The 12212-nt window shown below is 38.3% G+C and overlaps 1 protein-coding gene across 1 annotated transcript; it reads left to right on the forward strand.

Moving 5' to 3' along the window:
* Positions 1-10: 10 nt before the first annotated feature.
* Positions 11-11797, forward strand: prpf31 (PRP31 pre-mRNA processing factor 31 homolog (yeast)). Its single transcript, XM_088998404.1, has 14 exons — positions 11-164; positions 1156-1371; positions 1530-1590; positions 2470-2553; positions 2656-2753; positions 2873-2979; positions 4228-4397; positions 4496-4653; positions 5233-5322; positions 5556-5683; positions 5757-5829; positions 5931-6059; positions 11434-11532; positions 11601-11797. Exons 2-14 carry the CDS (start codon positions 1156-1158, stop codon positions 11712-11714), a joined length of 1527 nt encoding a protein of 508 aa, XP_088854530.1. The 5' UTR covers positions 11-164; the 3' UTR covers positions 11715-11797.
* The last annotated feature ends 415 nt before the right edge of the window (positions 11798-12212 follow it).

Here is a 12212-nt window from a genome sequence, read left to right on the forward strand (position 1 = left end):
GTGGCGACGTATTAATCCCGCGACAGGCAGTGTCCGCGCTTCGTCCATGTACGTTATAGAAGGCAAAACGAGCCCCCTTGATGAGATAATTTTAAAGGGTTTTCACCCGACTAAGGACGCTTATCTCCTTTATTTATTAATCTCGTAAAGTCAGAAAATCCCAGGTAAGTTTTTGTGCGTGCGAGAGTGTTTATTAGCGTTAGCCAGCGTTGGCTATCATGGACGCGAACGTAAACTCAACGCAGTGGCTTCACATGTACTTTGTTATTGTTAACGCAATCCTTATAGGTACGTACTTTGTATTGTCGTTTATGGGTGTAATTCATTTAAGAGTACGGATTTGATTGTTGCTGGGTCATCAACTTGTCGTTTCGTGGATAAAATGTTCGAGAGTCTGACTGACATGCTTTCCTACTCAAATGCATCGAGCATTCTATAATTGTAGGGATGTGACAAAAAATAATAATAATAATTTATCACGCATGTTCTAATACTGTATTAAAGTGCATTTAAATAGCTTTCAAATGATGTATAGATTAATGTGTGACAAATAATGAGGAAATAATGGATTTTTCGAAATATGGGGATTTTCTGCCTGTAATGACACAGTTAAAACAATGAAAATATGTGACCGAGTTCTTTATTACAGTTTAAACTATCATAACTTTCTTAAGTTTTGGCAGATCTTAACGAGTGAGGTACCATTGGAAAGCTTTTGAAATTCTAAACAAGAACAGAAAATACAAGAAAAGATTCAAAACATAAATTTGCAAATATCAACGATCGAATGCAGGCAGATTTTCATCAGAAATCAAAAATGGCTGTCACTGAATACAAGGAAAGAAAATGGCGAGCTCTAGAAATATATATGCTAATGGTTCTTTTTGCTTGAAACTTGGCAGTTATGGAGACAAATATATATTCTACCACTTCTATGAGTTATAAAAATACAACTTACTAACCTTTATAAACTGTAGTGTTTGCAAAAAGAGCGTAAACTTCAATCCGTTTTTTTCCCCCGTTTCTCGTTGTTGTATTCGGAAATTTCAAGAACCAGCATGGAGGGAAACGTGTAATATGTCATCATAAAATGCATAGCTTAGAAAATCCCACCAAAACAATGTCAACCATCACTATTTTTGCCACCGGTTGCAGATGTCTCTGGCAGACGAGCTCCTCGCCGACTTGGAGGAAGCGGGCGACGAGGGCGAGGATGGCCTCTATCCAGAAGGAGAGGAAGGTGACAGCGACGGAGAAGCCTCCCACGGGAGGAACGATGGCGGGCTGGAAGACATCCCGGAGGAGATGGAAGTGGACTACAGTAAAGCGGACAGCGTCGCGGCCATCGCAAAACTCCGAAATAGCAAACAGGTACGTTTTAGGATGTAAAATCAGCGTTGAAATGATGGGGGGATTTTTTTAAACTTTGAAACACTGCAGCTAACCTTCTTGCACCCGTTGCCATCTTGACGTGGGATTGTGTCAAAATGTCTGCCGCTGTGGTTCTTCATGAAGCTCTTGTGTTACAGTTTTCTGATATCATGGAGAAGATATCAGTATATGTCGGAAAGCAGCGCAAGTTATCAGAAGGTGAGCTAAAAAAGTTTGGATTATTATTTACTTGTATTATTATGATGATGATTATTATTATTACTATTATTATTATTATTATTATTATTATTATTATTATTATTATTATGATTGTTGTTGTTGTAATACTGTTGCAATACTTTATTTTTTTATCCTCATTTTCAATGTTGGTGCTTTATATTGTGAATTACCCCATTGTGGGACTATTAAAGGCTTTCTGATTATTATTATATTATTATTTTGAATTATGTTATTTTTATTGTTGTTGTTATTATATTATTATTATTACTATCTCTATCATTGTCATTATCATTGTGTTATTACTATTACTATACTATTTTTATTTGTTATTTTTTTCTTTTATGTTATTTTTATTATAATGTTGTTTTATTATTATTATTATCTCTATCATATTATTATCATTGTGTTATTACTATTTTTACATTATTTTTATTAGTACTATTATTACAATTATTATAATTATGATGATTATCTATTTTAATTATATTCTTATTTTATTTTATTTTTTTATTATTATTATATTATTTTTATTGTTGTGATATTTTTTTATTATCATTATATTGTTATTATATTATTATTATCTCTATCGTATTATTATCATTGTGTGATTACTATTATTATATAATTATTCTTTTAATATTATTTGTATATTATTATTATATGTTATTCATTTATTTTTATTCTTGTTATTTTTGTTATGTTATTTTTATTCTTATGTTAATTTTATGATGATGATGATGATTATTATTATTATTATTATTCTTCTTCTTGTTGCTATTGTTATTACTCTTCTTCTTGTTTTTATTCTTATTATTGTGCTTAGTTTGTTGTTGTTTCTATCTTTTTTGTGCTGTGCAGTGTCAGGCCCCGTGGAGGCGGACCCCGAATACCGATTGATCGTGGCGGCCAATAACCTGACGGTGGAGATCGATAACGAGCTGAGTGAGTGGCCAAGGCTGCCCACCGAACGTCGGCGCATCTGTCCGTCACCTGGCGTCGACCTAAATCTTCATTTTTAATGTTTTTTTTTTTTTTGCCCTCCAGATATCATTCACAAGTTCACCCGCGACAAATACTCCAAAAGGTTCCCCGAACTGGAATCGCTGGTGCCCGATTCTTTAGATTACATCCGCACGGTCAAGGTGAGATTCCAACATGAAATTCGGGATTGAACGCAAACTCGGCGAACAGCAGAAGAACAATTTTGAGGACCGCAAATGTAGTAAAATATGTTTATTTTTTTTTCTCTCTTTGTTTTTAGGAACTGGGCAACAACCTGGAGAAGTGTAAAAACAACGAGACTTTACAGCAGATCCTCACCAACGCCACCATCATGGTGGTGAGCGTCACCGCTTCCACCACGCAGGGGTGAGACGATCATCATCATCATCATCATAATACATTTCATTTCTAAGCGCCTTTCAAAACTATCAAGGTCACTTCGTAGTCACAGGATCAGTTTTTCTGTGGGTGAGCAGCGGCAGCCACACGCGTTAGCGTTCACTCAATCCGGAAGTAACTCAAATAGATAGCGAGCTGGATAGATAGCTACCTAGCCAGCCAGATAGCTAATAGATTGCTAATAGCTAGCAAATAGCTAGCAACTGATACTACTACTACTAACACTACTAATACTAATCAGAATCAGAATCATCTTTATTGCCAAGTATGTAGAACACACAAGGAATACTAATACTAATACTAGTACTAGTACTAATACTAGTACTAGTACTAATACTACTACTAATACTACTACTACTACTATTACTAATACTACTACTATTACTAATACGACTACTACTAATACTACTACTAACACTACTACTACTAATAATACTACCACTACTAATACGACTAATAATACTACTACTACTACTAATAATAATAATACATTTCATTTGATTTCAGAGCGCCTTTCAAAACTCTCAAGGTCACTTTACAGTCACAGGATCAGTTTTTCTGTGGATGAGCAGCGGCAGCCACATGCGCCTGCCTTCACTCAACCCGGAAGTAACTGAAATAGATAGAAACCTGGCCGATTGTTAGGCACCCAGCTAGCCAGCCAACTAGATAGTGAATAGATAGTGCGCTACATAGCTAGCTTGCCAGATAGCTAATAGATAGCAAGTAGCTAGCAAATGATACTACTACTACTACTACTGCTATTGCTACTAATACTGCTCCTGCTACTAATACTGCTACTGCTACTAATACTGTTACTGCTACTAATACTGCTACTAATACTGCTACTAATACTACTACTACTACTACTACTACTGCTAATACTGCTGCTAATACTGCTCCGAATACTAATAATAATAATACTAATAATACTACTACTACTACTAATAATAATAATAATAATAATAATAATACTTTTTATTTATTAAAAGCGCCTTTCAAAACTCTCAAGGTCACTTTACAGTCACAGAAGATAGCTATAGATAGCTAGCTAGCTAATTGATAGCTGCTCGCCATCGGGTGGGCGGGGTTTCCCTTATTTGCTCATCGGGACAGCCGGTCGCTTGTTGCTAGGCAGAATTTGTGGAACAATGTTTTGATCTGGAATCAAGATGGCGGCGTCGTCAAATGTGTTTTTGAACCGCGTGCGCGGAGGTCCCAGCTGAACGAGGCGGAGCTGAAGCAGCTGGAGGAGTCGTGCGACATGGCTTTGGAGCTCAACCAATCCAAGCACCGGATCTACGAGTACGTGGAGTCCAGGATGTCCTTCATCGCGCCCAATCTCTCCATCATCGTCGGGGCGTCCACCGCCGCCAAGCTCATGGGTGGGCCAGCGCCTTTCTTTGTCGCCGTCTGTCCGACCGCTCGCTGAGTGACGGTTGGCGCCGTGCCCCCCCCCCCCCCCCCCCCCCCCTCCCGTCAGGTATCGCCGGCGGTCTGACCAACCTGTCCAAGATGCCCGCCTGCAACTTGATGCTGCTGGGGGCTCAGAGGCGAACGCTGTCGGGTTTCAGCAGCACGTCGCTGCTGCCCCACACCGGATTCATCTACCACTGCGACGTGGTGCAGACGCTGCCGCCCGTAAGTCATTGCACACCGACAAAGCGCCGTGAAATTGGACAAAAGTGCTTATTTTGTCCAAATGAAACTCCTCAACCCACACCGACCAAGTGCCGTAAAATGGCACAAAATCACTACTTTTGTCCAAATGAAGCTCCTCAACTCACACCAACAAAGTGAAGTGCCATGAAATGGCACAAAATCACTACTTTAGTCCAAATAAATCTCTTCAACTCACTCCAACAAAGTACCATGAAATTGGACAAAAGCAGTACTTTTGTCCAAATGACGCTCCTCAACCCATAACAACAAAGTGCCATGGAATTGGACAAAAGCCGTGCTTTTGTCCAAATGAAGCTCCTCAACTCCTCAAATGAAGCTCCCCAACTCACACTGACAAATTGCCATGAAATGGCACAAAAGCACTACTTTTGTCCAAATGATGCTCCGTAACTCCTCAAATGAAGCTCCCCAACTTATACTAACAAAGTGCCATAAGATGGCACAAAAGCACTACTTTTGTCCAGATGAAGCTCTTCAACTCACACCAAAAAAGTCCCATTAAACCGAATTTGACGCTTTCTCTCTGTTTCCTTTCAGGATCTCAGGAGGAAGGCGGCCCGTCTGGTGTCCGCCAAATGCACTTTGGCTTCCAGAGTGGACAGTTTCCACGAGAGCTCTGACGGAAAGGTAGCGGTTTTGAAAACTGAAGCAATACCTTCCATTATGATCAATGTAAAAACAATTAATCCGTTCCAAGTCTAGAAAACAACTTTTTTAAAATCAGAATCATCTTTATTGGCCTAGCGTGTTGAACACGTGAAGAATGTGTCTCCGGTAGAACACGCTGCACTAGTATCATCGTTCCAAAAATTGCAAAGAGCCACTATACAGTTGTAACCATCTTTGTGGCGTCGCTGCAGGTCGGTTACGACTTGAAAGAAGAAATCGAGAGGAAGTTCGACAAGTGGCAGGAAGCGGCGCCTGTCAAGCAGGTCAAACCGCTACCGGCTCCTTTGGACGGCCAGAGGAAGAAGAGGGGAGGCAGGAGGTATGCCCGGGACCCTCCCCAGACCCCCCCAAGCAAAAAAAAAAACAAACTCTTACCTTCTTTTATTTTGAAGGTATCGAAAGATGAAGGAGCGTCTGGGTCTGACCGAGATCAGGAAACATGCTAACAGGATGACCTTTGCCGAAGTACGCCAACGATTGACCGTCGCAAACAAAAAAAAAATCCCCACAAAAAACAAGACTGGACACGGCTTGATGGTGACCAATCGTTTTTGTCGCGCTCGCAGATCGAGGACGACGCCTACCAGGAGGATTTGGGCTTCAGTCTGGGTCAGTTGGGCAAAAGCGGCAGCGGACGCGTCAGGCAGGCGCAGGTCAACGACGCCTCCAAGGCCAGAATATCCAAATCGCTACAGGTAAAAAAACAAAGAACAACAAAACAACGACGGTGACTATGTATGAGAAGGCGTTTTTAGCAGAAAAAAATCATTTTTTTGCCGAAAAAAAAAAGACCATGTATAGTAAGGCGTTTTTCGCAGAAAAAATGACCATGGCATTTTTAAGGCATTTTTTGCCGAAAAAACCAACCATGTATAATAAGGCGTTTTTTGCTGGAAAAAAACGGCCGTGTATAGTAAGGCATTTTTTGCCGAAAAAAAAACGACCATGTATAGTAAGGCGTTTTTTGTTGAAAAAAAAATGACCATGTATAGTAAGGCATTTTTTGTCGAAAAAACCAACCATGTATAATAAGGCGTTTTTTGCTGGAAAAAAACGGCCGTGTATAGTAAGGCATTTTTTGCCGAAAAAAAAAAACGACCATGTATAGTAAGGCGTTTTTTGTTGAAAAAAAATGACCATGTATAGTAAGGCATTTTTTGCCGAGAAAAACGACCATGTATAGTAAGGCATTTTATTCTGAAAAAAATGACCATGTATAGTAAGGCGTTTTTTGTTGACAAAAAAATGACCATGTATAGTAAGGCGTTTTTTGCGGAAAAAAACGACCATGTATAGTAAGGCGTTTTTTGCCGAAAAAAATGACCATGTATAGTAAGGCGTTTTTTGTTGAAAAAAAATGACCATGTATAGTAAGGCATTTTATTCCGAAAAAAATGACCATGTATAGTAAGGCGTTTTTAGCCGAAAAAAACGACCGTGTATAGCAAGGCGTTTTTGACCCAAAAAAACTATCATGTATATAGTAAGGCGTTTTTGACCAAAAAAAACGACCATGTATAGTAAGGTGTTTTTTGCCGAAAAAAACGACCATGTATAGTAAGGCGTTTTTTTGCCGAAAAAAACGACCATGTATAGTAAGGCGTTTTTAGCCGAAAAAAACGACCATGTATAGTAAGGCATTTTATTCCGAAAAAAATGACCATGTATAGTAAGGCGTTTTTAGCCGCAAAAAACGACCATGTATAGTAAGGCGTTTTTAGCCGAAAAAAACGACCATGTATAGTAAGGCGTTTTTAGCCGAAAAAAACGACCATGTATAGTAAGGCGTTTTTAGCCGAAAAAAACGACCATGTAGTAAGGCGTTTTTGACCCAAAAAAACGACCATGTATAGTAAGGCGTTTTTTGTTGAAAAAAAAATGACCATGTATAGTAAGGCGTTTTTAGACGAAAAAAACGACCATGTATAGTAAGGCATTTTTAGCGGTAAAAACGACCATGTTTAGTAAGGCGTTTTTAGCATTAAAAAATGACCATGTATAGTAAGGCATTTTTAGCATAAAAAAACCACCATGTATAGTAAGGCGTTTTTAGCCGCAAAAAACGACCATGTATAGTAAGGTGTTTTTAGCCGAAAAAAACGAACATGTATAGTAAGGCGTTTTTAGCCGAAAAAAACGACCATGTAGTAAGGCGTTTTTGACCCAAAAAAACGACCATGTATAGTAAGGCGTTTTTTGTTGAAAAAAAAATGACCATGTATAGTAAGGCGTTTTTAGCCGAAAAAAACGACCATGTATAGTAAGGCGTTTTTAGCCGAAAAAAACTACCATGTATAGTAAGGCATTTTATTCCGAAAAAAACGACCATGTATAGTAAGGCGTTTTTTGCCGAAAAAAACGACCATGTATAGTAAGGCGTTTTTTGCCGAAAAAAACGACCATGTATAGTAAGGCGTTTTTTGCCGAAAAAAACGACCATGTATAGTAAGGCGTTTTTTGCCGAAAAAAACGACCATGTATAGTAAGGCGTTTTTTGCCGAAAAAAAAATGACCATGTATAGTAAGGCGTTTTTTGCCGAAAAAAACGACCATGTATAGTAAGGCGTTTTTTGCCGAAAAAAACGACCATGTATAGTAAGGCGTTTTTTGCCGAAAAAAACGACCATGTATAGTAAGGCGTTTTTTGCCGAAAAAAACGACCATGTATAATAAGGCGTTTTTTGACCCAAAAAAAACGACCATGTATAGTAAGGCGTTTTTTGTTGAAAAAAAATGACCATGTATAGTAAGGCGTTTTTAGCCGAAAAAAAACGACCATGTATAGTAAGGCGTTTTTTGCCGAAAAAAACGACCATGTATAGTAAGGCGTTTTTTGCCGAAAAAACGACCATGTATAGTAAGGCGTTTTTTGCCGAAAAAAACGACCATGTATAGTAAGGCGTTTTTTGCCGAAAAAAACGACCATGTATAGTAAGGCGTTTTTTGCCGAAAAAAACGACCATGTATAGTAAGGCGTTTTTTGCCGAAAAAAACGACCATGTATAATAAGGCGTTTTTTGACCCAAAAAAAACGACCATGTATAGTAAGGCGTTTTTTGTTGAAAAAAAATGACCATGTATAGTAAGGCGTTTTTAGCCGAAACAAACGACCATGTATAGTAAGGCATTTTATTCCGAAAAAAATGACCATGTATAGTAAGGCGTTTTTTGCCGCAAAAAACGACCATGTATAGTAAGGCGTTTTTAGCCGCAAAAAACGACCATGTATAGTAAGGCGTTTTTAGCCGCAAAAAACGACCATGTATAGTAAGGCGTTTTTAGCCGCAAAAAACGACCATGTATAGTAAGGCGTTTTTAGCCGCAAAAAACGACCATGTATAATAAGGCGTTTTTTACGAAAAAAAAACCGACCATGTATAGTAAGGCGTTTTTAGCCGAAAAGAACGACCATGTATAGTAAGGCGTTTTTAGCCGCAAAAAACGACCATGTATAATAAGGCGTTTTTTACGAAAAAAAAACCGACCATGTATAGTAAGGCGTCTTTTGCCGAAAAAAACGACCATGTATAATAAGGCGTTTTTTTCCGAAAAAAACGACCATGTATAGTAAGGTGTTTTTAGCCGCAAAAAACGACCATGTATAGTAAGGTGTTTTTAGCCGAAAAAAACGACCATGTATAGTAAGGCGTTTTTCCCGAAAAAAACGACCATGTATAGTAAGGCGTTTTTTGCCGAAAAAAACGACCATGTATAATAAGGCGTTTTTTGCCGAAAAAAAAAACGACCATGTATAGTAAGGCATTTTATTCCGAAAAAAATGACCATGTATAGTAAGCCGTTTTTAGCCGCAAAAAAACGACCATGTATAGTAAGGCGTTTTTAGCCACAAAAAACGACCATGATTAGTAAGGCGTTTTTTTGTTGAAAAAAACGACCATGTATAGTAAGGCGTTTTTAGCCGCAAAAAACGACCATGTATAATAAGGCGTTTTTTACGAAAAAAAAAACCGACCATGTATAGTAAGGCGTTTTTAGCCGAAAAAAACGACCATGTATAGTAAGGCGTTTTTGACCCAAAAAAACTATCATGTATAGTAAGGCGTTTTTGGCCGAAAAAAACGACCATGTATAGTAAGGCGTTTTTTGCCGAAAAAAACGACCATGTATAATAAGGCGTTTTTTGCCGAAAAAAACGACCATGTATAGTAAGGCGTTTTTTGCCGAAAAAAACGACCATGTATAGTAAGGCATTTTATTCCGAAAAAAATGACCATGTATAGTAAGCCGTTTTTAGCCGCAAAAAACGACCATGTATAGTAAGGCGTTTTTAGCCACAAAAAACTACCATGATTAGTAAGGCGTTTTTAGCCGAAAAAAATGACCATGTATAGTAAGGCGTTTTTTGTTGAAAAAAACGACCATGTATAGTAAGGCGTTTTTAGCCGCAAAAAACGACCATGTATAATAAGGCGTTTTTTACGAAAAAAAAACCGACCATGTATAGTAAGGCGTTTTTAGCCGAAAAAAACGACCATGTATAGTAAGGCGTTTTTGACTCAAAAAAACTATCATGTATAGAAGGCGTTTTTGACCAAAAAAAACGACCATGTATAGTAAGGTGTTTTTTGCCGAAAAAAACGACCATGTATAGTAAGGCGTTTTTTTGCCGAAAAAACGACCATGTATAGTAAGGCGTTTTTTGCCGAAAAAAACGACCATGTATAGTAAGGCGTTTTTTGCCGAAAAAAACGACCATGTATAGTAAGGCGTTTTTTGCCGAAAAAAACGACCATGTATAGTAAGGCGTTTTTTGCCGAAAAAAACGACCATGTATAATAAGGCGTTTTTTGCCGAAAAAAAACGACCATGTATAGTAAGGCATTTTATTCCGAAAAAAATGACCATGTATAGTAAGCCGTTTTTAGCCGCAAAAAAACGACCATGTATAGTAAGGCGTTTTTAGCCGCAAAAAACGACCATGATTAGTAAGGCGTTTTTAGCCGAAAAAAATGACCATGTATAGTAAGGCGTTTTTTGTTGAAAAAAACGACCATGTATAGTAAGGCGTTTTTAGCCGCAAAAAACGACCATGTATAATAAGGCGTTTTTTACGAAAAAAAAACCGACCATGTATAGTAAGGCGTTTTTAGCCGAAAAAAACGACCATGTATAGTAAGGCGTTTTTGACCCAAAAAAACTATCATGTATAGAAGGCGTTTTTGACCAAAAAAAACGACCATGTATAGTAAGGTGTTTTTTGCCGAAAAAAAACGACCATGAATAGTAAGGCGTTTTTTTGCCGAAAAAACGACCATGTATAGTAAGGCGTTTTTTGCCGAAAAAAACGACCATGTATAGTAAGGCGTTTTTTGCCGAAAAAAACGACCATGTATAGTAAGGCGTTTTTTGCCGAAAAAAACGACCATGTATAGTAAGGCGTTTTTTGCCGAAAAAAAACGACCATGTATAGTAAGGCATTTTATTCCGAAAAAAATGACCATGTATAGTAAGCCGTTTTTAGCCGCAAAAAACGACCATGTATAGTAAGGCGTTTTTAGCCGAAAAAAACGACCATGTATAGTAAGGCGTTTTTGACCCAAAAAAACTACCATGTATAGTAAGGCGTTTTTGACCAAAAAAAACGACCATGTATAGTAAGGCGTTTTTTGCCGAAATAAACGACCATGATTAGTAAGGCGTTTTTAGCCGAAAAAAACGACCATGTATAGTAAGGCGTTTTTTTTTTCTGAAAAAACGACTATGTATAGTATGGCATTTTTAGCCGAAAAAAATGACCATGGCATTTTTTAGCAAAAAAAACGACCATGTATAGTAAGGCGTTTTTTGCCGAAAAAAACGACCATGTATAATAAGGCGTTTTTTGCCGAAAAAAACGACCATGTATAGTAAGGTGTTTTTAGCCGCAAAAAACGACCATGTATAGTAAGGTGTTTTTAGCCGAAAAAAACGACCATGTATAGTAAGGCGTTTTTTTTTCTGAAAAAACGACCATGTATAGTATGTCGTTAGCCGAAAAAAATGACCATGGCATTTTTTAGCAAAAAAAACACCATGTATAGTAAGGCGTTTTTTTGCCTTTTCCAACAGAGAACTTTGCAGAAGCAGAGCATGACATATGGCGGCAAATCCACGGTGAGAGATCGCTCGTCGGGAACCAGTTCCAGCGTGGCCTTCACTCCCCTTCAGGTAAATCCGACAGCCAAAAACCTGTTGCCCAAACCGAGCCCGCGTTAACCCTTTCATCTCCTCGCCAGGGCCTGGAAATCGTCAACCCGCAAGCGGCGGAGAAAAAAGTGGCGGAGGCCAACCAGAAATACTTCTCCAACATGGCCGAATTCCTCAAAGTCAAGAAGGAGACTCAAAAGTGAAATCTGACCTTTTTTATGTTTGGTGTACGTTTAACTTTTTTCCTTTTTTTTAATAAAAAGTTGGTTGGTTGATTGGTCAAGAACGCAGCAGTGAGAGGAGGTGGTTTAAACATTAAAGAGACAAGCAGACGACAGTGAGATACTTTCAACTTTGATAGTTCAAAGGCAGAGTGTAGACTGCAAGGTTAAAATATCCCATCAATCAGGCTCCACAAATAACCCGCACAAGCCATGTGTACACTTGATGCAAAAAGCTATCAACCCAGCTAAACAGAACACAATTGATGAGGAACTAGGTAAAATTATGGCAGAGAAAGCACCTACAAGGAATCAAGATGGTGAAAGAAGGCGGCTATGTTCCTCATCAAGTGTTTAATGCTGATGAAACCAGACACTCCATTCCATCAAGCCATCAACGACCATCACAAAGGTAAATAAAACCACTTTATTACCCAGCGCAGTTAATTTCTTTAATTATAATACCATAGACCATTTATT

Source organism: Hippocampus bargibanti, linkage group LG06 (assembly GCF_051943395.1).
Source record: "Hippocampus bargibanti isolate YZ-2025 linkage group LG06, ASM5194339v1, whole genome shotgun sequence".
Classification (NCBI taxonomy): Eukaryota; Metazoa; Chordata; class Actinopteri; order Syngnathiformes; family Syngnathidae; genus Hippocampus; species Hippocampus bargibanti.